The 23,661-nt window shown below is 37.6% G+C and overlaps 1 protein-coding gene across 3 annotated transcripts; it reads right to left on the bottom strand.

Annotated features, from left to right (window-relative positions):
- Positions 1 to 5,857: 5,857 nt before the first annotated feature.
- pthlha (parathyroid hormone-like hormone a) lies at positions 5,858 to 14,297 on the bottom strand. 3 transcript variants are annotated; one of them, XM_059511847.1, is made up of 4 exons: positions 13,972 to 14,297; positions 12,816 to 12,939; positions 7,437 to 7,899; positions 5,858 to 6,211 (listed from the first exon to the last, which is right to left on the bottom strand). In XM_059511847.1, the coding sequence occupies exons 2-3, from the start codon at positions 12,926 to 12,928 to the stop codon at positions 7,443 to 7,445; spliced, it is 570 nt and encodes a 189-aa protein (XP_059367830.1). In that variant the 5' UTR covers positions 12,929 to 12,939; positions 13,972 to 14,297; the 3' UTR covers positions 5,858 to 6,211; positions 7,437 to 7,442. The 3 variants fall into 3 exon arrangements, with proteins under 3 accessions (XP_059367830.1, XP_059367828.1, XP_059367827.1); XM_059511845.1 differs by having other exon boundaries at positions 7,420 to 7,899; positions 13,976 to 14,295; XM_059511844.1 differs by having other exon boundaries at positions 7,420 to 7,899; positions 13,972 to 14,292.
- Positions 14,298 to 23,661: the final 9,364 nt, after the last annotated feature.

Genomic DNA, 23,661 nt, shown 5'->3' with positions numbered 1-23,661 from the left:
AAGAAATTAGAAAATATGTCTATCATGAGAATCGGACGAAAAGGTGTGTCAGTACAGAAATAAAACGAAGAAACACAAATGTTATTTAGCTGTTATAAAGGTACATAAACATTCACTAATACAGTCACGCAATCTGATAAATATTTGTTAATATTTTACAGAAAATCTGAATCGTGCACTACATATTAAACCTGTAGTGCTTATTTCTTTGCACTAGAGGGCTCTGTTCACCAACCAATGAGAGGAGGAATAAACGTTTAAGTGTTTATTTTATTACACTATTTATCTATGTTCAAAGGCTGCGGTTTTTTCTCTCCACTTCAGCAGCACTTTACGTAGGCCTAATATAATTAATCAAGATTATCATAAAAGATAATTTAGTCACTTTTAGGATTCAAAATTACATGTGCATCTACTTTCACACAGCCCCCAGATTGGAGTTGGGTAGTATTTTCCTCATATTAGAACAACAATCAGACTATAACAATCTATAATGCATAAAAACTCAGGGAAATCCAGAGGGGTGCAGCTCGTTTCCTTCTTCTGTTTGAACTGCTTTTAACTGCTATGAAAATGTTTGTAAGAGATTCGAAGCCCAGCTTTAAAACACGGTGCTGTGAGCCAAAGCCCGTTTTCCCCTTTCTCTGTCGGTATAAACCCGTTCTTGTTTATTTAAACGGAAAGCTTTTTCATCGCAATCCACAGAACCGTATTGAAAAGCAATCGGCTCACACTACTTCATTTCTGTGAAGGCGCTACGCTTCCCGCCTCACAGGATCGTGGCGCGCAGGTAGAGGCGGGAAATCCTCTGAACCAATAATCCCGGGTAATTTTCATGGCTCGGCAGCAGCCGCCGACCTAAATTTTACAGATGTTTCCCACGCTTGCGGCCTGATTGATTTCCCTGTTGGTTGAGGTAATTGTTCAATCCATTTCGCTGGGACAACGCATGGTTTCTTCTTCCCGCCCAAAACCGCAGCCAGCGCGGACGTTAAAATCTGCTGAATTTGAAAATCGGCCGTTGGTTTGCGCGGTAATTAGGTCAATTAAATAACAACTTGATAAAAACACGTCCGTTCTTTATACTCTAGTGTTCAAGTGTGTTTGACCATCTATGCAGAACATCAAAGAAACTGCTCAAACTTTCCACCATTATGGCTCCATTCTCTCTCCGTCTCGTTCCCACACGCTGATAGTGTTTTACAGGTGGGCTTTCATTCCCTGCTGATTATTTATCCTACTTTCCTCCACAGAATTCCTGCCAACTCTGAAATAACGTCCGAGGCCTGTCACAACAGCTGATTATTAGTTTGAAATACAGCCGACAGCCTTTGAAATCAGCTCAGCTCCTTCATCGAGTTCTTGGCCTGAGTGTGTTTAGTCATTTACAGGATTTTTGTACTGGAAAATGCTCAGAAGACAGACATGACCAATGGATTTTGAGGACGCCTTGTGATTTTCCATGATGGCTGTGCCGAACTGCTTTTTTGTTTTGGCTTGTGTTGAACCGAAAGGCACCAAAACTCGAAACTACTCAACTTCGGCAGGTGATGTCACACCTACGAGTGTTTTATAAGCTGAAATCTTTGAGAAAACTTTATATGTTCAATGGAAACAAAACACCATGCATCTAAAACAGATACAGAGGAAGTGAGACTTATATGTTTGTCATAAACTTAAAAATAACGATTGGTTTAAAGTGGATTAGTCAACAGGCATACCTCGAATGATCGTTCTCATTCAGCTCTGCTCTCTCACATCTGCAAATACAAGTGCACAAGTGAGTTTTGCAACAGAATACCGCAAAAAGAGTAGCAAAAGTCAGAGCGCTAGGATTTGAACTTGTACTTCCAGATCTGAGAGGTTGTAAGTGCCGACTTGACGTTGTGCAGCGAAACTGAAGTAAACTGCAAAAGTAAATATGTCGTAAACATGTGTGTATGTCATTTTCTTTGTGTGAATGTCATTCTACACATTTGTGACTATTAATCTACAACTTCCAATTCAAAACACGGGTGTTTTGATCATTGTCTGTGTGTGCAAATTGAAAGATTCAGCTTTTCACATCAGAGCTGTGAGTGTAAATTTTAACTTACAAATACAAATATTAATATGACAAGTTCTCACAATCAGATCTTCAACCTCTCGAGTTTTGCTACTGATTTACCTTTATACTTTACTGACTCGATCCTTATGCACTGATGTGTGTACGGAGCCTTTGAGGGGGAAAATCTGCTGGTATGTAATCCTAAAATGATCCCAAAATGAGCAAATAGTTCTTGTAGCCTGTAAAAGTCGTGTGAGATGAGAGCTGCTGGAAAGCATGTAAATCCCAGCAGTGCGAAGCTCTATCCGTATGGCTGATCTCAGCCTTCATTAAGTGCTGTACGATGCTTGTGTGACTCTCATCAAAGGCAAACAAATAAATGTCAGAGAAATTGAATTATTTCCCAGCATGCTGAGTGCCAAAGACCCCCCTCTGCCACGGAAAAGTTGAATGTTGATGCTCTGGGTTTTGGTGTCTTGGAGAGAGAGGGATTTGGGCAATGGTGCTTTGGTTTTTCTACTAGTAAACCAATGAATAAAAACTCAGAGAAAACCAGAAACAAGTGCAGGAATCTTTCTTTTCAAGCTTTCATGTGTTTGAAAAGAAATGTTCAAAATATAAAGTATGTTTAATGCATATAACTTGACAGAAGTTATAGAGACAAATGCATGTTTTTTTTGGGCTTCCGTATGTTTTGAAACAAATGAACTAAAATATAATAATTTTCTTATGAATTTACCTTGAGAAAAGGCAGATACAGGTGCATGGCTATTATGGAATTGTGTATGTTTAGAAATGCATGGCTTTTGTGGGCTTCCATATGCATCAATTCAATATTATAAATAAATGAAACACTGTGATATAAATAAATTAAATATGATATATTTCTAATTCATATACACTTAAGAAATGACATGTTTTTTATGGGCCTTCATGTGTTTGTAAATAAGTATAAAAATAAGTATATTTATTTTATGTAGTTTTGAATAATATTTCTTGTTATTTTATTTGTATTATTTTTTTTTTAATTCCGTTTGGTGACATTCATGTTTTGTGAATTAGGCCTGAAATATAGTCTGCTTAAGTACTAACAAACCACGATTATATAACACAACTTCATGCTCTGAATTTTTAGTAACGATATGGAATGCATTAAAGTGACTTTTACTGTCAGTTTTCTTTCAGATCAGCCACTGTCACATTAGAGTCTGAAGACAATCTTGCCGTGCAAGTAAGTTGAAGTTAATCTGCTGACATGTTTATAGGAGCTACCTGAAAAATATCCCATAAATATTTGCAGGAAACTCTATCGCCCCCTCGAGGACTAGAGTTTGCTGCTGACAGCAGCCCAAGAACACACATAAGTGCGTTTAAGATGACCGCCAAGTGTTCGCGTGCTCGCACAAAGTGCTTTTGGCCTTAATCAGCTATTTGTATTTCAGCACAACTCTAAAAATCAATGGGCGAGCGGATGGACTGCAGTTCAAACACCGTCCATTCATTACAGCCTGATTTCCAGAAGACTTTTCCACACATTTTTGACTCTGCTTCCCTGTGGAATGGTTTTCCTGTCTGCACGGGAGCAACATCAGACGCAAGTGAACGAAAGAGAGCCAAACGCCCGGCTAGAGCTTTCATTGTTCGCTCACACACACACAATCAAATATCCCACACACTGCAGGAAATAGTCAGATGTTTAATTCATTCAGTACAGGGTTTTTTTCTCTCTCTCTCAGTGCAAAACAACAAGAGTTCTTCTATAACATGTGCTGGTCGTGTACAGATGCTTCTGCGGATTTGAAGGGAGGCCCTCGAGGCTGATACGAGGATGATGATGTGGGGCTCGTTCAGGTCAGCAGCAAAGAAACCCAAAATAAACACATATACAAAAGCTTGGTTCCAAAACCTAGTGAGAAGCATCCTCATTTAAACAGAAACTCTGTGAAGTACAGGAGAATCAACTGATGTGCTGAAATCTGTACAACTATTGGGTACTTATTGCATTAAATATATTTATTTCTCTTAATTCTGTGGAAGCTTGTTTCTGCCACGGGATTAAAAAATAAATGAATAAAAAAGGTGACTTTTTAGCTTACAATATGTACTTTTTTGTGAGTCATAAACTTGTAATTTTGAGAGAGAGAAAAGAGAACAGGAAGATATAGAAATCTCAGATTCAGATTTTTTTCTGATTTAGTTTTAATCTGATTCTGAGTTTACATCTTGCAATTTTTTTTTCACCATATAATACAAAATAAAGGTAACTGACTTTTTATCTCACAATTCAGATTTCTTTTCAGGCAATTATTTAAAAAATAACTCATTGCAAGAAAAAATGTTTGAGACTTAAATCATGATATTAAAATCATATTTACCATTTTTTTAAATCCCATGGATGAAACAAGCATTGTATTTATTCCATCATCTTCAATAAAAAATACATATATATATATGTGTGTGTGTGGGTGTGTGTGTGTGTGCGTGTCTGTGTGTGTGTGTCTGTCTGTGTGTATGTGTGTGTGTGTGTGTCTGTGTGTGTGTGTGTGTGTGTGTCTGTGTGTGTGTGTGTGTCTGTGTGTGTGTCTGTCTGTCTGTGTGTGTGTGTCTGTCTGTGTGTATGTGTGTGTGTGTGTGTCTGTGTGTGTGTGTGTGTGTGTGTGTGTGTCTGTGTGTGTGTGTCTGTGTGTGTGTGTGTGTGGGTGTGTGCGTGTGTGCGTGTGTGTGTCTGTGTGTGTGTGCGTGTGTGTGTGTCTGTCTGTGTGTGTGTGTCTGTGTGTGTGTGTGTGTGTGTGGGTGTGTGTGTGTGTGTGCGTGTGTGCGTGTGTGTGTCTGTGTGTGTGTGCGTGTGTGTGTGTCTGTCTGTGTGCGTGTGTGCGTGTGTGTGTCTGTGTGTGTGTGTGTGTGTGGGTGTGTGCGTGTGTGCGTGTGTGTGTCTGTGTGTGTGTGCGTGTGTGTGTGTCTGTCTGTGTGTGTGTGTCTGTGTGTGTGTGTGTGTGTGTGTGTGTGTGTGTGTGTGTCTGTGTGTGTGTATGTGTGTGTGTGTGTGTGTATGTGTGTGTGTGTGTGTGTCTCTGTGTGTGTGTGTGTGTGTGTGTGTGTGTCTCTGTGTGTGTGTGTGTGTGTGTGTGTGTGTGTGTCTCTGTGTGTGTGTGTGTGTTTGTGTCTGTCTGTGTGTGTGTGTGTGTGTGTGTCTCTGTGTATGTGTGTGTGTCTGTGTGTGTGTGGGTGTGTGTGTGTGTGTGTGTCTGTGTGTGCCTAAATGTTAAAAAATTCCAACCATTTAGATTATACAGTTGAAATAACCTAATAAACTAAATGTGACACGTTTGTCAGTCATACATAAATGAAACGGGTCAGATTTCTGTAAAAGTATCAAATAAATACAGAAATGTATAAGAAATGAAGCTATGATTTTCATTTGTGTATGAAGACAGATACGCATCACAAGTTCATGAGTATGTGTAACAATGCATGGAAGTTTTATATGCAGTTCAAATCTTAATTTTAGGCCTTGAAAATGTTTTTAAATGTTGATGATTGTTTTCAGCGAGCCTTTCATAATGCATTCTGTGATTGTATTATTAGTGAATGGCACAAGCAAAGCTGTTCTCGTATTTGGCCAAAATGATAAATTGTGAATGAATCTATGCTCCCTAGTTAGGCAGCTCACTAGGTTTTGGAACAGACTCACAGAAACATGGATACCAAAGCTGTTGAACATACAATGAATCAGAAAGTTGGCAAACACAAGCGTGACTATAGTCTTCTTCATTCAATTCAACCACAAAATACGTCCATTAACAAAATGACTTGTATATATTTCTATATTTATATATCTAAAGTGCATTATAGTACAAAAATATAGAAGGTCAGCAGCACCTTGATACCTTTACAAAATAAATACACCATTCAAACAAAATAAATTACAGGAATTCTGATACCGTAATAGAGGCATAGTCCTAAAAGAAGAATAAAGAGGAAAACGAAAAAGAAACAAAGCAAGGTATTCACAAGGATCCAAATGTGTGTCTCCGTGGAGCTGTAATAATGCTTTAGCAGTATCGTTAGTTGTCTTTGTCATTGTTCGGGTGCATTAAGAATATTTACAGACAATAAATATTTTCCTATCTCTTTTAGATGAACATTTCAAATGTCCTCATGGATCTGAAAGAGAAAAAAGAAAATGGTATTGATTTAAAATTAGTTCACTTCAGCACGTTTCATCTCAATTTAAAGTATGTGTTCTCTCATTTAAGATCTCTGTTATGTATCACAGATATATAATTGTATAGGTTTTGTTCATATTTTGAATTGGATAAAAAAACTATTTCTGTTATCATTTTTAGTATTTTAGTTAAAGTTTTAGTGATTTTGTTGTGTCGTTTCCTCATTTATTTTTAATGTCTACATATTTTTATTAATTAATTATTCAAATAATACTAAATTAGAAATGTTACTCATGTATATTTATTTTATTTTAATTCAGTTCATGTTTATTTGATTCCAAGGAAAAACAATTTTTTTGTTTGTTTTAGTCAGTTATTTTATTTTATTTTTTATTTATTTGATATAGTATTTTAAATGTATATATATATATATATTTTATTCATTAATTTTAGTTTTTTAGTTTTACTTTTTTAGTACTTCAAATAATGCTAAATTAGAAATGTTACTCATGTATATTTATTTTATTTTAGTTCATGTTTATTTTATTCCAAGTAAAAAAATAAATAATCTTATTTTATTTTTAATTTATTTTATATAGTATCATAGGTTTTGTAATTTTTTGAATTAGATTTCTTGTATATTTTCTGTGTTCTAATTTTGCTGTGATGTATTTTTCTTTATGTTAGTTCAAAAAATGATATAGGTTTTAATAATTGTATTTATTAGTTTTAGTTGATTAAGTTTTAGTTATTCAAGGACTTCAAACGAACTAGCTGCAATTCAACAAAAATATCGGAAATTAAATCTTATTTTATTTTAATTTTAAGTATCTTTTTTTTTTTTGTTATGGCTCAGTGAACTATAATAACCCTGCAATAAAGATTAGTCAAAAAACAATTTTTTTATAGTAAGTTACTGCTTTTTATTTTTTATTGTTTAGTTTTATTAAATGTATTTCATGTAAATCTAAATGCTTTAATAATTTTTTTTTTTTTAATATCTCAAAGCATTTATCTCAAATTTAAATCATATTATCTCAAAATGAAAACATGCTATCAAAACAATTTACGAAAAATACAATCAGTAACAAATTCACATAGAATCTACACTAAAAGTAAGTTTCAAGATAAAAGTGAGTTTTAATGTTCTCAATGCTAGCTTAGTTGCGTTAGTATTTTGATGACGAGTAGTTTAAGAGGATTCACCGTTGTCAGAGACTGACAGTGTTTTAGTGCTGGTCCAGGAGGAAAGCACTGATGAGCGATCGAGCCCTCCTCTTCCTCTTCTCTCCCTCCCTCCTCTTCCCCGCACGGCCTTTCTTCTTCCTCTTGCCGATGGCTTTCATCGTGCTCTCCTTGTATGTTTGGGACTTGTTGGTTTCCTGCGGGAGGTTGGTTCCCTCCTCGTCCTCCAGACGGAAGCTGATCGGCAGATTCTTGGTGCCTCCAGCTGGTTTGGGGTGGGCGGTTCCCATTCCTATGGACACACCCACTCCCATTGGAATGGCAACCGTGAGGCCGCCGCCCCCTCCGCTGCTGGCCATGCCTCCTCTGGGCTGCGGGACGTCCCGGATCTCGGCCGTGTGAACTACATGCAGCAGCTCCTGGAGCCAGGAGCGCCTCTTTAAGTCCTGCAGCGTCCGGCCCTTATCATGCATCAGCTGAGCGTGAGTCACTGAACGCCTCCTGAAACACACAAACAGCTGGGGTCAGAATCGCATTTGACAACTCAAACACACAGCTCCATTCAAGAAAAAACATCAGTCTTTGCAATAAACACAAGCTTTGCTTCTTGATTGATTTCACCCTCAGTTTTAAATTGCAATGCCCACTTTTTCACAATCCAATCAACTCCCAATTAAATAAAAACCCAGTTTCTCTTACAGGTAATTATATATGATATAAAATAAAGTAATAAAATATGATAATAAAAATAACAAATATATATACATATGAATAAAAATACATTCCAGTTCACTAAAAAAAATATATATAATAAGTAATAATTATAATAAAATATAATAATAAAAAGTAAATATATATTATATTAAATATTATAAAAATAAAATATATAAAATACATGTTAGTTGATTTAAAAAGTAAATAAATAATAGAATAAAATGTAAAAACGAGAGACACACATATGCATATACGTTTACATAATGCATATAAGTGTATTTTTCTAATTAAAAATGGAAAATTGTGTTTCATTATTCTTTAAGGCATACGATTTAGTGCCTAACAATTTAAAAAAAAATTGACAGTAAAGGAGGAAAATACATTTAAATAGACATATTTCACTGAATCAGTTCTTAATAGCTTGTACAATGTTGTTTATCAAGTACATTTATCGTTGGTTTTACTGTAAACTGATCAGGGTCACAGTAATAAAGTGATTTCACGCAGTCAGTCTCGAACTCACTGAACCTCTGAACTGCATTTGAACCCGTGACCTCAGCATCACTAACTGAGGTTGGTATGATTGTGTGTAAGTCACAGTTGCCTCAGATCAATGAGGGTGTCTCTTCTATCATTTATTCTGTTTGCTGCAATCTTATTGGCTCTGCACACACACACACACACACACACACACACACAGTGCCTTTCAACTTAAATCCAGTCCGTGGCCCCTGTTCAGTGTGTTTTTAGTGAAATCCAGGGGGTTTGAGAAGGTCTGGCCCTCATCCAACACCTCTCTGGTGCCCGTTTCCAGACCCTGCATCAAACCCAAACAAACCAGCAAGAGTGCTGATGTGAAGCTCCTTCTGACGTGCCTCCACTTTTAAACATACTACATCAAACCTGACACGATCCGAAAGCAGCAACAGCCAATAATCACAGGTTGAGCGGATGAAACAGGCAGCTGAAGCACTGGTGTCATTGTGTCTCGGCTTTAAGGTCCGTCCCTTAAGCCGCACGCCTCTTTGCTACCGTGTGCACTTCTGAGTGCTCAGCTCCGTCCAAATGTCTTGAAACAATTACACATATCTCACAGCCAAAGTAAAGCATAATTCACTGCTGGTTGAATATATCCAGCAGTGGCTCGGGTTCAAACGCACGCAGATGCCGGCGTGAACACAAGGGGGCAGCAGAGGGCATCAAACCCTGGTCACATCAGGACACACTTAACACAGCAAACTGTCAACAGCATCATTCATATGTGGACCCTTTGGAATGATGACTATGGCTGCAAGCACTGATAATGAAGATAGTTGGCAATAATAACCAATAATACTATTTCGACCGCATCTCCGGTCTGAAGCTCAGGTGATTGTGACTGTGTTCTCACAGATAGATGATGCTCTGTTCTTCATCTTCTGGAGCATCTGAAGCGCCACACACAAACAGCCCTTGTTTCCAGGCTGGTTAAACCGATCCGTGAGATCATGGCTTGCCAGGCCATGGAACGATGAGTTTTCCTTTCTTTGGAAAGTGGCTTTATTCCTCTCCGGTGGCTCCTAAATAACACTGTGCCTCCTGGCAGCTTGTGTTCTCCTCTCCTCTGTCACCTCGTATTATTTTCTTAATGTACTGGGACAGATTTACGAGCGAGGAACGTCCTGAGAGAGCAAACCTTTCCCATGAAAGCCCAAACGCCAGATTCTGAGCGTCAATGAGGAGAAATCTATCTATCCATAAGATATAAGAATGATGTTTTTCGAACAGGTTTCGTGAATGCACAAAAGCTCTTTTGTTTTCGCTTGTACTCGTTTTAGTTGACTTTAAACACTACACGATGAAGCGGGAGAGAAACTCTTAGCGTGGCATCCTTCCAGCTGTTTCTTTTTAGCATACCTGAAGATAATTGCTGCTTTGTGCTGCTTTAATTAAAAAAACAGGCCGAGAGAGAGAGAGAGCGAGAGCTGCTTTCACCCTCATCTGCGATGCATGCGGTCTGAAAGATCTCCGGCTCCGTGTGTTTCATCTTCGCAGGCTCGGCTGGCTCGGGTTCAAGTCAAACTCCAGTAGGAGGCATTGTCCTGGACTTGTCAGCATTAGCTAGTTATAAAGGGTGAACGCCCTTGTGATGTGCCGTGAGATCACTGCGATCAAAGCACTAAAGAGAGTGCTGCTGAAAGAGGAACTTGTGTTGTTTGGCCACCGGCTGGATTTATACAATACTTTGCCCTTCAAACAAAGTGCAGCTCATCCTAGGAGAGGTTTAATCAGGCCAAAAAATCATCAAATCTCACAGAACTCAAGGCCTAACCCCGTTACGCTCACTAACTCATTGACATTTACTTGCTTGCGGATTAGAAATCATCTTGTGTTTTTAAACCTGGTGGCAAAAAGGTGTATTTTTGATTAATTACAGTAGCAATCACACACTTCATCTCATTTTATACCACAGCGGATGAATGATGTGAATAATAGTTTTAATGTCTAAACCATCATCTATTTAATGGTGTGTGGCTGCTGTCTTCCAGACCTTTAAAATCTCCTTATTACTCCTCCTAACTTACTATATACTAATATAAATAATTATATAATGCAAATCCACAAAAACATGCCATGATGTGCACAAAACATGACAGTTTCTCAAATCAGCCTACAATATCAAAACCAAAGTGCAGGTTGCATTTATATAAAGCAATGAATTTAACTATTTAATTTAATTTAATTTATATTTTAATTTTCATTCATTCATTTTACCTAATGCTTTTAATGCACATTTAAATCAGTGATATTGCATCGCATTATTAAAACATTTTTACATTTATTTTTCTTTTTATGTGTATATAGCAAATGTCTCGGAAGGAAACCCATAAAAGATGCTATAACGTCACAGTCATTGCATTAGTGTCTCAAATGACCCTAGAGGTCTAAAAGTGTTTATTGCATTTATATAAAGCAACTAATTTAACTCCAAATAAAAGCTTTTTGGATTTGCATTTTAATGCATTCATTTTAGCTGATGCAGGGACATTTGCAATTTTATTTGTGAAGATTTTGTATATATATAGCTAACGTTTTTAAAGTAAACCCAGCCAAGCATGCACAAAACGTTACAGTCCTTGCACGTGGATCAAAGCAAAGTGTGTGTGTCTCTGGCACAGTCTGCACAACAACCAGCAGACGACGGGCGAACGATGTCTCACAAACCCACACGCTCACATCATTAAAAGCTGATATGAAGTTAGGGAGGTCCTGGCAGGCGAAGGCGGATCGCAGACAGCGGGGGGAGCGCGGCTTTCCAAAGCTCTGTGGAAGCATGTTTTGCATTCTGGGCCCTGCTGAGGGGTTCACAGGACATAAAAGCGCGTTTGCTCGGCTCTGCATAATATACTCCAGTGGGAGAGGCCCGTTTGACTTGGGCTGCGGCCGAGTTTTGCATCAGCAATCTCGCTCTCGCTCTACGCCTCTCTCGAGCGCCTCGCTATCAGAGGACAGCGTCTGTCACAAAAGCATGTTTGTGTGTGCAGCAGGTGGCTCCCAGGAGCCCCGCGTCCCGCTCGCCCTCAACCCCTGAGCAAACACACAGGTGGGCGCACACTATCAAAACACCTCCCAGCACGATCGACAAACCTGAGCGTTTTCCAGCTAAACGCAAACACACAACAACAATCACTTGATTTATACAGAACATGCACGTGTGTGCAATGCAATGCATCAGGCGGGTGTTTCTTAGTTGGCATGAAAAGAGTCCATCCTGTGAGAATCTGGTCTCTAGATAAGCTTAAATAAGTTATATTTCTACCCGCTTTATCAAGCCTTATGCAAAAATCAGACGTTTTGATGTCTGATGTCTGAAGTGAACTGCATAAACGAAACTGAATTGAATAACTATACTATAATAATTGTACAACACTGACGCAGATTTTTTAACGCTGGACTTCATTGAGCTGAATTATGATTTTGGAGCTGCTTTCGCAGAATTCATTGTTTCATTAGTGATCAATTATGCTACATTGACACTGTTATTGAACTTAATTAAACTAGCATTGAAACTACTGAATAATGAAACTATTGTTTTCTGAAATTGAATTTATTTCATGCAGGACTGACACTTATTGAAACATATTGAATCAACACTTTTATATAAACTGAGAATTAATTGAATTAATGACACTTAAATTGGTTTCATAATTGAAGAACTCGGGAGCAACACTGAATCTGAGTTGAGTAAAATAATGACACTTGTCTTTGAAAACGAATTTGTTTCATAATTGATTAATTCTGCAAGACACTGTGTTTTTGAACAGAATTGAGGAAACCTTGAACTGAATTGGCTTGAACAATGACACTGTTGACTTCAGTAGAGCGATTTTAAAGCGGAATTTAATTTACTAAATTGAATCAACATTGAACTAAAGTTGAGTAAGTGACACTATTGTCTTAGAAACTGAATTAGTTTCATAACTGATTGATTTGGGAACATAACCAGATATTTTCCTGCTTATTCCTGCAAAGCTGCTTTGTATTGCATAAAATGCCATATAAGTAAAAGTGAGTTGACTTCTCGAACAGAACTGCATTCTCAAGTTTAACACTCAGAGTTTGAGGTCTGTTCAAATCACTAACTCTAAGAGCAACAGGAACATTTATGTGTTAGAAAGACATGTTGGTGTTTAAAAGCCCCAAAAATCAGCACAGACACTTACATTCGGCTGCTCAGGGCATCGACGGGCCTGCCGTGGTGAGGAACAGGAGAACACAGTAAGAAGAGAGCAAAGAACCACCGCTGCAGAACCCTTCTAGAGCACAACGTCCTCATCCTCACTGGACCTGAGACACACACACACACACACACATTACACACATCTAAACGTATTCTGATGTGCATGTCATGTGTCATTTAACTCACTCTTGTGATGATATAGGTGAAATTGTTCAATCATACAGTGCAGCCTATAAATGACTAAACACACTTAGAAATAAAGGTTTCTGTTACAGAAGAACCATTTCTGTCTGAACCTTTCAGTGAACACTTCTTAACCGTCTGGTGCTCCTCACATGGCGTTCAAAAATGATAGTTTCTTTATTACTTTTGGAGCAAAGACCTGAAAAGTAAAGTAAACAGTCATAAATCTTGAATGCTTTGGAACACAGACTTACGTTTGGTGTCTTTTTAACGAAGACAGTTTTGCCAAGGTGGAAAAAGTAAAAAAAAAGAGAAAAAAGTTATAGCTGCTCATTATGAAAATTGCATAAAAATACTATTTTCAAAATTAATTTGAACTATGTATTTCCTAAAAATGGTGAGAAAGTCAAAGCCATGAATCTGAACAAGTTGTGTTCCGCATTTAAAATTAATATCTTAAAAAATGAGCTTTCAGTGAGATTTATTTTGGGGCTCAGTACCAAACGATTCCTCTAGATGAAATTTGTTTAATTTCCAGTGTGGTCATTTTTGACTGCAAGGTGGACGATTTAACCTTTTTCGAATCATGTATATGACTTTTGTGTATTTGTTCACATAGCAAGTGCTAAAAACCAATATACCAAACAATTAAAAAAGCATAAAAACATTTGGTCAAAAAATTACCAAAGAGCACCAGAGGGTATTAAAACCATTTTTTTTTAAATATTTTAATATCCTTTTTTCTTCTATGAAGAACAAGCTCCAAATGCTTCATGAATGCTCTCCATGCACCCATCAATGCCAATAAAGAAGCTTTATTTCTAGGAGTGTTTTCTCCCACCCCATGCTGAAGAAGAACTTAAACCAGTTCAACATGTTGGAGAGAAAAGCCGAATTCCAGCAAGTCCTCTGAGCCACAACAAAAGCCCATGATGAGCAACAGGAGAGAAACATACTCACAATGATGCCTGTGTCTCCGTCTCTTCTGTCCCGTCAGACAGAGCGCAAGTCTCCTCAAAGTTTCCAGGCTGCGATCAAACACAAACAAACAAATCAATGAGTCCAGGTGAATGCGTGCTTCAGCATTACGTCCTTCACTTTCTCTGAGATGATCTTGTCTGAAGGAAGCAGACCACAGCAAACGGGAATCCAGCGTGAGGTGGACGAGTGTGTGTTTCCAGGTGGTCTGTCTCACACTGACTGACTCCGCTCTGTTATAGAGGAGTCAGATGAACCCACCAACACTGTGATGGGAAAGTTTCAGAACTGTCTATGAAGGTTGAGAGAGAAAGAGAGAGAGGGAGGAGAGCTAAAACAGCAAGTGGGAGGAGAGGGGAGTCCTGACAAAGACTCAGTCCGTATATAAGGAGTCAACTCTTCTGTTTACACGAGAGAGACAGAAAAGGTTTCTGGAGAAACCAGGCCATTTTCTCAGAACAAAATCCAAATCACATGCACTTACTTCAGCCATAAGTTCTCATCAATAGATAAAGCAACGGGCAATTATTTTTTAAATCAAAGAAGATTTGCAGATGTTATTCTTAAAGTATGTTTTACTTCATAAACGCATAACAGCATAATCTCAAACGACTTTTGGGTTGATGGATGAATTCTCAAGGTTCATGCTGCAGTGAAGACTGGAGTAATGATGCTGAAAACTCAACTTTGATCACAGGAATAAATTACATCTTACAATATTTTCACATAGAAAGCAGCTATTTTAAATTGGAATAATTTTTCACAATTTTACTGTATTTTGATCAACTAAACACACCCTTGTTTTGAAGAAAAAAAGGTACTTGTTTCAAACTTATATCCACTAGAAATCACTAAAACATCAGTCAGTGAGCAATGTATATATATCTATATTTTTTATATATTGTTGCCGTACTAGCAAATTTCTGAGTGAAAATCTTTCAAAGAAATCCTTCACCACAGTTTTTTTCAGTTTAGTTCGAAGCTTTAGTCTACTGATAAACAATTACGCAATGACTTTTGTCCTCTAGGTTTGTGATCTCCTCAGGTTTGAGTCAGCTGACATTTCATGTGAAGTCGTGTGTGCTGTAAATCTCCTCAGGTGATGTAGTTTGACATCTGGTGCAGGTGTGTGTGTGTGTGTGTTTGTGTTGAACACTAACTGAAGGCTATCCTTGGCCTTTCGGTGCCAGATTTCAGAAACATGCGTCTTGTAGGGAAAGACATTTTCGGCACTCCCTGATCTCTTGTTTTGGCCGGCTGTTAGCACCTGTCAATCAGCAGATTTCTGGAGCGGTACATTCTTTCTTGCACATAACTTTCCATTTTTTATACAATGTATATGTGTGACGGTGGATATTTTGGCCCCTGACGGACCAGATCAGAAACACATGAACGTCTCGACTCCTTCAGTGACTTCTTCTCTGAGTTTTCCATTCAGAGTTCTCAAGTTTAACAGGTTAGCTGAGGAAGGCCAAAGTGAGAGCTCAGCCAAAAATGACCCAAAATTCAAACCGGTGTGAGTTTCAATCTTCTGTTTAACACATAAGAAGATATTCTTATGGAAGTCAATGGATCCCATCAACCATTTACTGTTATTCTCTCTTCCTATTTTAATTATTAATGTCTAATATGAGAAGCTCATAAAAGAAGCAGCAATTATCCATGAGTATTGAGTTCTGATGCAGGATTGGGATATTTTCAATACATTTTATAACATAATTGGACTTCCTGACAGTTGTTAACTAAAACCATAAAAAAGCATTAAATGAAATAAAATATATTCATGTGTGATCTTCAAACTTTGCAAATCAAGACACATGACGTCAAGTTTTTTCACGTCTATCACAAATCGTGATGTTTTCTTCATTCATCTCCGGCCAAATGGGTTTAGAATGACACGAGGGTGACACGAGATGAATGCAAATGATTACTTTTGGGAGTATGGTTAAAAGAGGTCTGTATTTATTAATATCACTCTAAATGAATTGGCGTGCTATTTTCGTCTGTGGACACTGGCAGTTTTTAGGTGTTAAATCAAAGGTCCATCCGCCTGTCACATCTGCACTCATCGGGCGTCCTCTTTCCCAGAAGGGTGACTCATTACAGCTTCTCTGCAGATTAATTGATTTTCACAGCTGTCTTTTACATTAGTGTTCATCCCGCCCACAGACTCAGGCAGAGAATTCAAAGAATTCCTCCCGTGATGTGTTCGGTGTGTTACTCATCCAGAACGAGCCTCTTCTCGTCTCTGTCTCTCTCTATCCTTATCTCATTAATTCAATCAACCACAGTTCTCACATCCTCTTGCTAATTTATCATTAATTCATTCACAAGTGTTCAGAACAAATAGAGCAGCAAGCGTGGGCCAGCTCAGAACAACAAAACCCCAGTTGGATTTTTCCATTGGCTTTTTGTATTTTGAAGCCCAAAAACATTCGGAAGAGGTCAAATGGCTAACAGACTCTGATTATTAATGACAAATAGTTAAATAAAGTTAAAAACATTAAAGTTAAAGTTATCCTGTCTTTAAAAATGTTTTCAAAATGTTAGCATTGAAACACTATTATAGTTTAGTTTACATTAGTTTGTGTGACACTTTTTAAATGTAACTTCTTGTTTCGGAATGTTCAGGGAACATTCAAACATTCCAATAATGTTTGAACGGAATGGAATATGTCACCAACAAAAAACCTTTTAAAACTTTTAAACACTGGGCGTTTAAAATGTTCTGAGAACATTCAGGAGAACGTTTTTATAACTATATGGGAACGTTGGTAAAACATTCTTAGAATATGTTTTTGTTTTGTCTATAGTTTCATGAAGCTACCTTTACGAGACAATGGGGCATTACTGATGGATTTTATCTTGAAAATATCTTTATTAATAATATCTTATTTCAGGAATTTAACCAAAATTTTACATTTATGTTGACTTTAAACGACTTCATGCATTTAGAAGACAATAAAAAATATGTTTGTTTGCTTAAAAAAAAAAAGGCAGCCACAGTGCATCATGTGTTTATGAATTTCAGATTTTCTGAAAGAATATCATTCAGCTGAAGGCAGTGAGGAGATTTTCTCTTTGAAGATCTGTGGAATAATTTAAAGCTTGACTTGTTTACAAAAAACACAATTACTGTGTGTTACAGTGAGCATTATTCACTGGCTGGATACCTGATTCTCAGCTCAAGATGAAATCCAAACCAGTTCTATTTACTTAAAAGCCTCATTCTCAGTCATTAGCCCGCAATATATATTAAAAAGTTTGTCTTCATAATCATTATCAAAGATGCTCCGCCTCTGAAAGGACGTTTCTTGTTTGTTGATGTCATCAGTCTCCGCCCCTCCGGCCACACCCACTTTCCATGAGCCAATCAGTTCTATAACAGATGAGGTCAAGTCCTGCCCTACTTTTGAATGTCTCTTCGATGTTTGCTCAGAAATTCATCAGAATACAGGATGCAAACACACTAAAACGTTATGTAGGAAAATGTACTTTTAAATGTCAAAAATTAGCTTCAGATGTGTTTTGCAAAAAAAAAAAAAACTAAACAAAAAGACAGTGCACACAAATGTGTTTGTGTTTACTAATGCTGGCAAACGCTACCGATTTTGACCAAACTTCTTACATCATTTAGCTCAAGGCAGTTCGGTTTTCTCTTTGAAGCAAACAATATAAAAATCAGTTTAATTATGACTTTCTGATGAGGTGCGCGTCTGTCACTGGCTGATTCACACAGGTTAGTGCAGAATAGCATGCAGAGTCTCGTATTTTACAGATATGTCAGAAGTTACTCTTTACATGCAGTCACATGGGTCTTTTCTACCTGTTTCAGCCCCTGTGGTCCACACACACACACACACACACACATTAATATAAGGGTTTCGTGTTAAGTTGGAAAAAAAGACCTCATTCGGGGGCACTCTGTAGAGTATACTTTACCTGCACATAAACAGGTGAAAAAAGTCTTTCCTGGCATGAGGCGTGAAGTGGGGACAGAGCCAGGAAAGCTGTTTTAGATTCATCCAAAATTACTGGCTTTTGGCAGCAAGCGGCATACACAAAACTAGTGTTCACTTTTAATCTTACTGCTTTTTTTCCTCCGTCTCTCTCTCTCTCTCTCTCACATCATCTAATCTCTGTACGAATCCATGGATGTTTTATTGGAACGACTTTATCGGATTCTATATTGTCTGTTGAACACTAGCACGGGAGCGAAACGAGAATACAATGATTATTTACAGACATTTACAGACTCCACAGAATCTGTCCGTGAAAGTGTTTCCAGATGTTCTTTCAAAGTCTTTCAAAGTTCTAAATCTTAATGCATCTTATTATGAACAATTAATTGCTCTGATGTGCATGACATAACACATGTCTTATAGATGCTGGTCTTAAAGAGACAGTTCACCCAAAAATGAAAATTATGTCTATTTTTACTCACTTTTAAATTGTTCCAAACTTTTATGTCTGGGTTTTTTCTGCAGAACACACACACACACACATACACACACACACACACACACACATACACACACACACACACACACACACACAAAGATGTTTTAAAGATTGTTGGCGGACGGTAGCCATTGACTTCCATGGTACTTTTCTTCATAATATAGAAGTCAGTGGGTACCGTTAAAAATATCTTCCTTTGTGTTTAACAGATGAAAGAAATTAATACAGGTTTGGAACAATTTTGGGGCAAGTAAGTGACAGAATTTAAATTTTTGGGTGATCGATTCCTGTAGGTTGATGGCAGCCATTGACTTACATAATGCTTTTATCCAACACTGTGGAAGTCTATGGGTACCATTTGCTCACCAACCTTCTTTAAGATATCTTCTTTTGTGTTTAACAGATGAAAGTAATAAATACATGTTTGGAACAATTTGAGGGAAAGTAAATGACAGAATTTTCATTTTTGGGTGAACTGTCCCTTTAAGTTTCGTTCCGATCAATCGAACTAAGTATTAAAGGCTCAGAGAGCTAGCGTGGGACGGGTTTAAAAAACTATGTTCTTCATCCCAGAATAAAGTCACATTCAGTAACATGAAGCGTCTTGGCTGCTTTTCCGTGGACTTCGCTCAGTTTCTCTCCAGAAGTCATCAAGTATTATATCACACCATTTACTTTACGATTCAGATTCGCGCAGAACAGAACGTCAAAGTGAAAACCCTTTTTGTCACATTAATGCATCTCTTTTTTTTTAAGTAGTAATTCTAAGCAGAGTTTATTTCCTGAGATTATAGAGAACTGAAGCTCTGAGTCAGACAGACGCTGCTCTTATACTTTAATGAAGACACTTGATCTGAATATGATTATGAGTCTTCATGAGACTACAGTCGGAAGTCTTCCCTAATTTGGAAATCTTGACATAATGAAAGTTTTTATGCATTTAATGTGTTGTTAATAACAACAAATGGAATATATGCAATCATGACGTTTCCTTATATTAATAAAGCTCAAAGGTTGCTTATTTATAGCTCAGGGGACTTCTTGTTGTTCTGGGTTATATAGATTTGATGTAGATAGATACATTGATATAGAGGACTTTTTGATGTCAAATCATGGTAAGCCTGAGCAAAGTGAAAGACATTGTAGTAAATGGACTTTAGTAAATGGACAAAAGTAAAAAGGCATGCAAATTGGGTTTGCATTTAATCTCAGGAGAAATATCTGAAATATTAAGGATATCCCATTTGCAATTTTTCTTTTCTATGAAGCTTGATTCATAGCTTGGCTCTTCATATGAAAACTGAATTCTGTTATTGCAAAATAATGTGTTGCATTGACTCTGTTAAACACATCTGCCAGAACATGAAGATCCAGAGACGTACAACAAATGACTTCATCTTCAGCTTCATCAAGATCCAATCTGATCTGATCTGCTCTCAGACAGCGCTGATTTACTGTCATCTCTATCGCAACCCATCTCAAACACACAACAACAACATACTGTCTCTTCAGTACAGAGAGAAGCTTTCCCTGAACTACATTAGGATTCACACATGCTTCATCAGAAATCTGTGAAAGTCTTTGGACAAACTCACTAAAGAGATCTCTGTAATATCTCAGCACATTTGCTTGAGTCTCCTGCTTCTCAGATGTTTCTCCTGAGAAAGTGAGCAATCTCACACAAGAGGAAATCTCAACAACGTCTCAAACTGTGCTCAGATTTGCCAAGACTCGATATAAAACTGCACACAGAGCCATTGATCCACATTTTTATTCTCTTACTATAGCATAACTACTGACTCTATTGTTTTTATTTCTCCTTGTTGAAACTTAAAGGAGCTCAAACTGTGTAAAAAGTGATAATTCGGCTTATATTAAGTAGTTATTGCTACCTGATTTGATCCTAAAATGACTTGTAGCAGCATTTCTTTTTGTTGGTAAATGAACTTTTGACTTGATTTGTCCCTTATATATCTCTCCTAACAAAACTATTTAAATGAGACCAAACTGATTCTTTAACAAGATCAAACTGCAGTCAGAAGAGTAAAAAAAGTTAAGTTAAATTACTAAAGTTAGTGCCTTATGTCATCCTAAGTGACTTGTTGGTGATTTTGATTCAGTAAGTAATTAAGATACTACAAAGTTAAGCAGATAAACTGTGAGAACTATAAATGAGAAATATCACAGCAATAAGACATTCATCCGGAGAAACACATAACTAAAAGAAAACAAAGTGTTAATATTCCACAAACACACTGCATTAAAAGTGAAAGATAAGAAAAAATACTCACTGTAGTGATTCAGATGGCAGTCCACAAAGTCTCCTTAACGATCCATAAGGATATTTCTTCTGCTGCTCGAAAACTTTGGGTTTATCGTCCTGAAATCGGTCTTGAGTTTGTCCCGATGGCAGGTGAGAGAGAGATGCTGAGTCTACAGTTGTCTGGACTCGCTGAGCTCCTCTGCGACTTGTGAAGCACAGGATCATTCAATATATATATATATATACAAGCTTCAGGGCTGCTTCTGACATCACTGAGTAGTCAACATTACCGCCTCTCTCTCACACACACACACACACACACACACACACACACATAAAGTGTGGGTTTTGGGGTTTTATGTTCAACCCAATGCCAAAGTAACTCAAGAAAATCACACGCTATTCACAGTACTTTTTTTTTTTTGTATTTTTTGTGTTTCACACACAGGGGCACATACTTTCCCAGAAAACTTGCCCCGTCGCGTCACTGGTGCACACGGCCATACCCAACACTGTTATTTCACTCGCTTAAACTTTTCTCAGGAGCTTTAATATTATCATTTAAAAGCCAAGTGTGAAAACAGCCAACAGCCTGGAGTGTCTCTGCGATGCGGCCGTGATAATTATTAAGTCGGGCCCTCGTGTGGAGGGATGCGAGCGAGTGTGTGACTCAAGTTTTCAGCCCACTGCTGAGTGTTTAGCGTCACAGCTAATCTGAGAGAGAGCGAGCTCGTCTGAGCTGAGGTTGTGCTATGTTTAGTTGCGGACGCTGCTGGTGGTTTGGATCCTTCTCACAGCCGCTGGCCCGTGCCGTGTGTATATGACCTGCTAGTATTCCCTCGCTGACTGGGAAGGGCACCGCAAACACTAAAAACACCAGACCATTACAGTATTAGGGTCTGGACATAGTCTGTCTGGAGTGAAATGAAGATTAAACGTGGTGTTGTTGTGGGCAGATTGTGTGTGTTTCGCCGCAGGAGTTCACGAGTGATTTGTGGTGTTTATACCAAGTGTTTGTTTACTTGTGGGTTAGGGGTCTTTATAGTTTTGCATAACCGGAATTTGATCTGCATTAAGTCTGGTTCACGTTGCAGTTTGTCCATGAAGCATGCGCTTGGGAAGGGTTTGCATTGACCTCTGATAGGGTCGAAATGAATGCCACATGCGACTTTATAACATTAGTTAATTGCATAACTAATAATGAAAAAGACTTCTAAAGCATCCTGTCAATTTCAACATAAAATCAAAACTCGTATCGGTTTATATCATTTAATGGACCTGAACTAACATGAACTATCATTAAATATTTGAATTGTTATTAAAGGGAAAGTTCACCCAAAAATGAATTTACTCACCTTCACGTTGTTCTAAACCAGTATGAATTTCTTGAATTGTTTTCCGAAGGTGTTTCGAAGAATGTGGGTAATCAAAAAGTTTGACGGTAGCCATTGACTTCTAAAGACTTGAAGTCAATGGCTACCATTAATGGTTTGGTTACCTAGTCTTCAAAAAATGAGTTAATCATGACAGAATATTCATTTTTGGGTGAACTATGCCTTTAACTAACGTTAATAAAGATTAATCATGTATTAATTAACGGGAACTTGTTATAAAGAGTTACCAATGCAACTAATCATATAAGCATCACACGGATGAATCCCAGCAAACGTTGCTTTAACGTTTGCACATGTTCAAGTTTGGTTTGGGGTTTTTTGGTAAACAATTGAGACCATAGACCACTAAACCAGTCATAATGGTCCATTTTTTAAACGGAGAGTTATACAACATCTGAAAGCCGAATAAATCATCTCTCCAGTGATGTGTGGTTTGTTCGGAGGACAATATCTGTCTGAGATACGACTATTTAAAAATCTGGAATCTGAGGGAGCAAAAAAAATCGAAATATTGAGAAAATCATCTTTAAAGTTGTCTTAGCAATGCATTTTACTAATCAAAAATGAAATGTTGATATGTTTATGGTAAGGAATTTACAAAATATCCTAAAGATTTTTGGCATAAAAGAAAAAATTTTGACCCATATGATGTATTGTGCTACTTATAACTGCTTTTGTGCTCCAGGGACACAATTTATAATGTTCTAAGAACATTTTGTGAAGGCTCTGTTGTTTGTAACCATTCACGAACATTGCAAAAAGGCAACCTAAAAGGAACACACACAGAACATTGCCTAAATGTTATTTTCAGGTTTCATTTTTATGACCATAACCTAACCTCCCTAGAATGTGCATGGGAGGTTTTTCATGACATCCTACTGAGAACGTACAAACATGGAATGTTCCCCTAAGGTTTGCACATGGTTCTTGTTTTGTTTTGTTTTTCAAAACTAAATCCTAATGTTCTATGAACATGCACGTAAAGTCCTACACTTTGTGATACTTACACAGAACATGCTCTATTAATCTATAAATAGATCAGACATCCAGAGGACTAGCAGTTCTACATAATTTGGTTGCATGTTCAAACCTGGTAAAACATGATATCAAGAGGTAAATATAGGTTTTCAAAAGTGCAAATGAATTCTTAAAACTTGCAAACAATTATCAATAAATCAAATAAATCATTAATGCTACTGTATGGATTTTGTGCACAAGTCGGATTATTACTCTGCTTTTGTTTTTGACAGGTTGACAGCATTTCTGGCACAGGAATCTGTTATTATGACTCAAAGTTATCGTAACAAGTACATTTGGACTGTTAAAGGAGCAGGCATGGCCCGAATCAGGAGATTTGGTGAGATGCAGTGCTGTGTGGTCCGTCTCGAGTGCCAGCGAAACACTTCTCTAACACTTCACACTTTGATCTGAAACTTTCATACCTGCTTCTTCCTCAGGATGTGACTGGAAATACATCCACCCGGCCGTGACGGTGGGGTTTTGTATGTATGTACATACAGCGCTGTTCCACTTTCTTTCCAGACGAAACA

The sequence above is a fragment of the Carassius carassius genome, chromosome 26, assembly GCF_963082965.1.
Source record: "Carassius carassius chromosome 26, fCarCar2.1, whole genome shotgun sequence".
Classification (NCBI taxonomy): Eukaryota; Metazoa; Chordata; class Actinopteri; order Cypriniformes; family Cyprinidae; genus Carassius; species Carassius carassius.
This window is presented reverse-complemented; position numbering and strand designations above follow the sequence as displayed.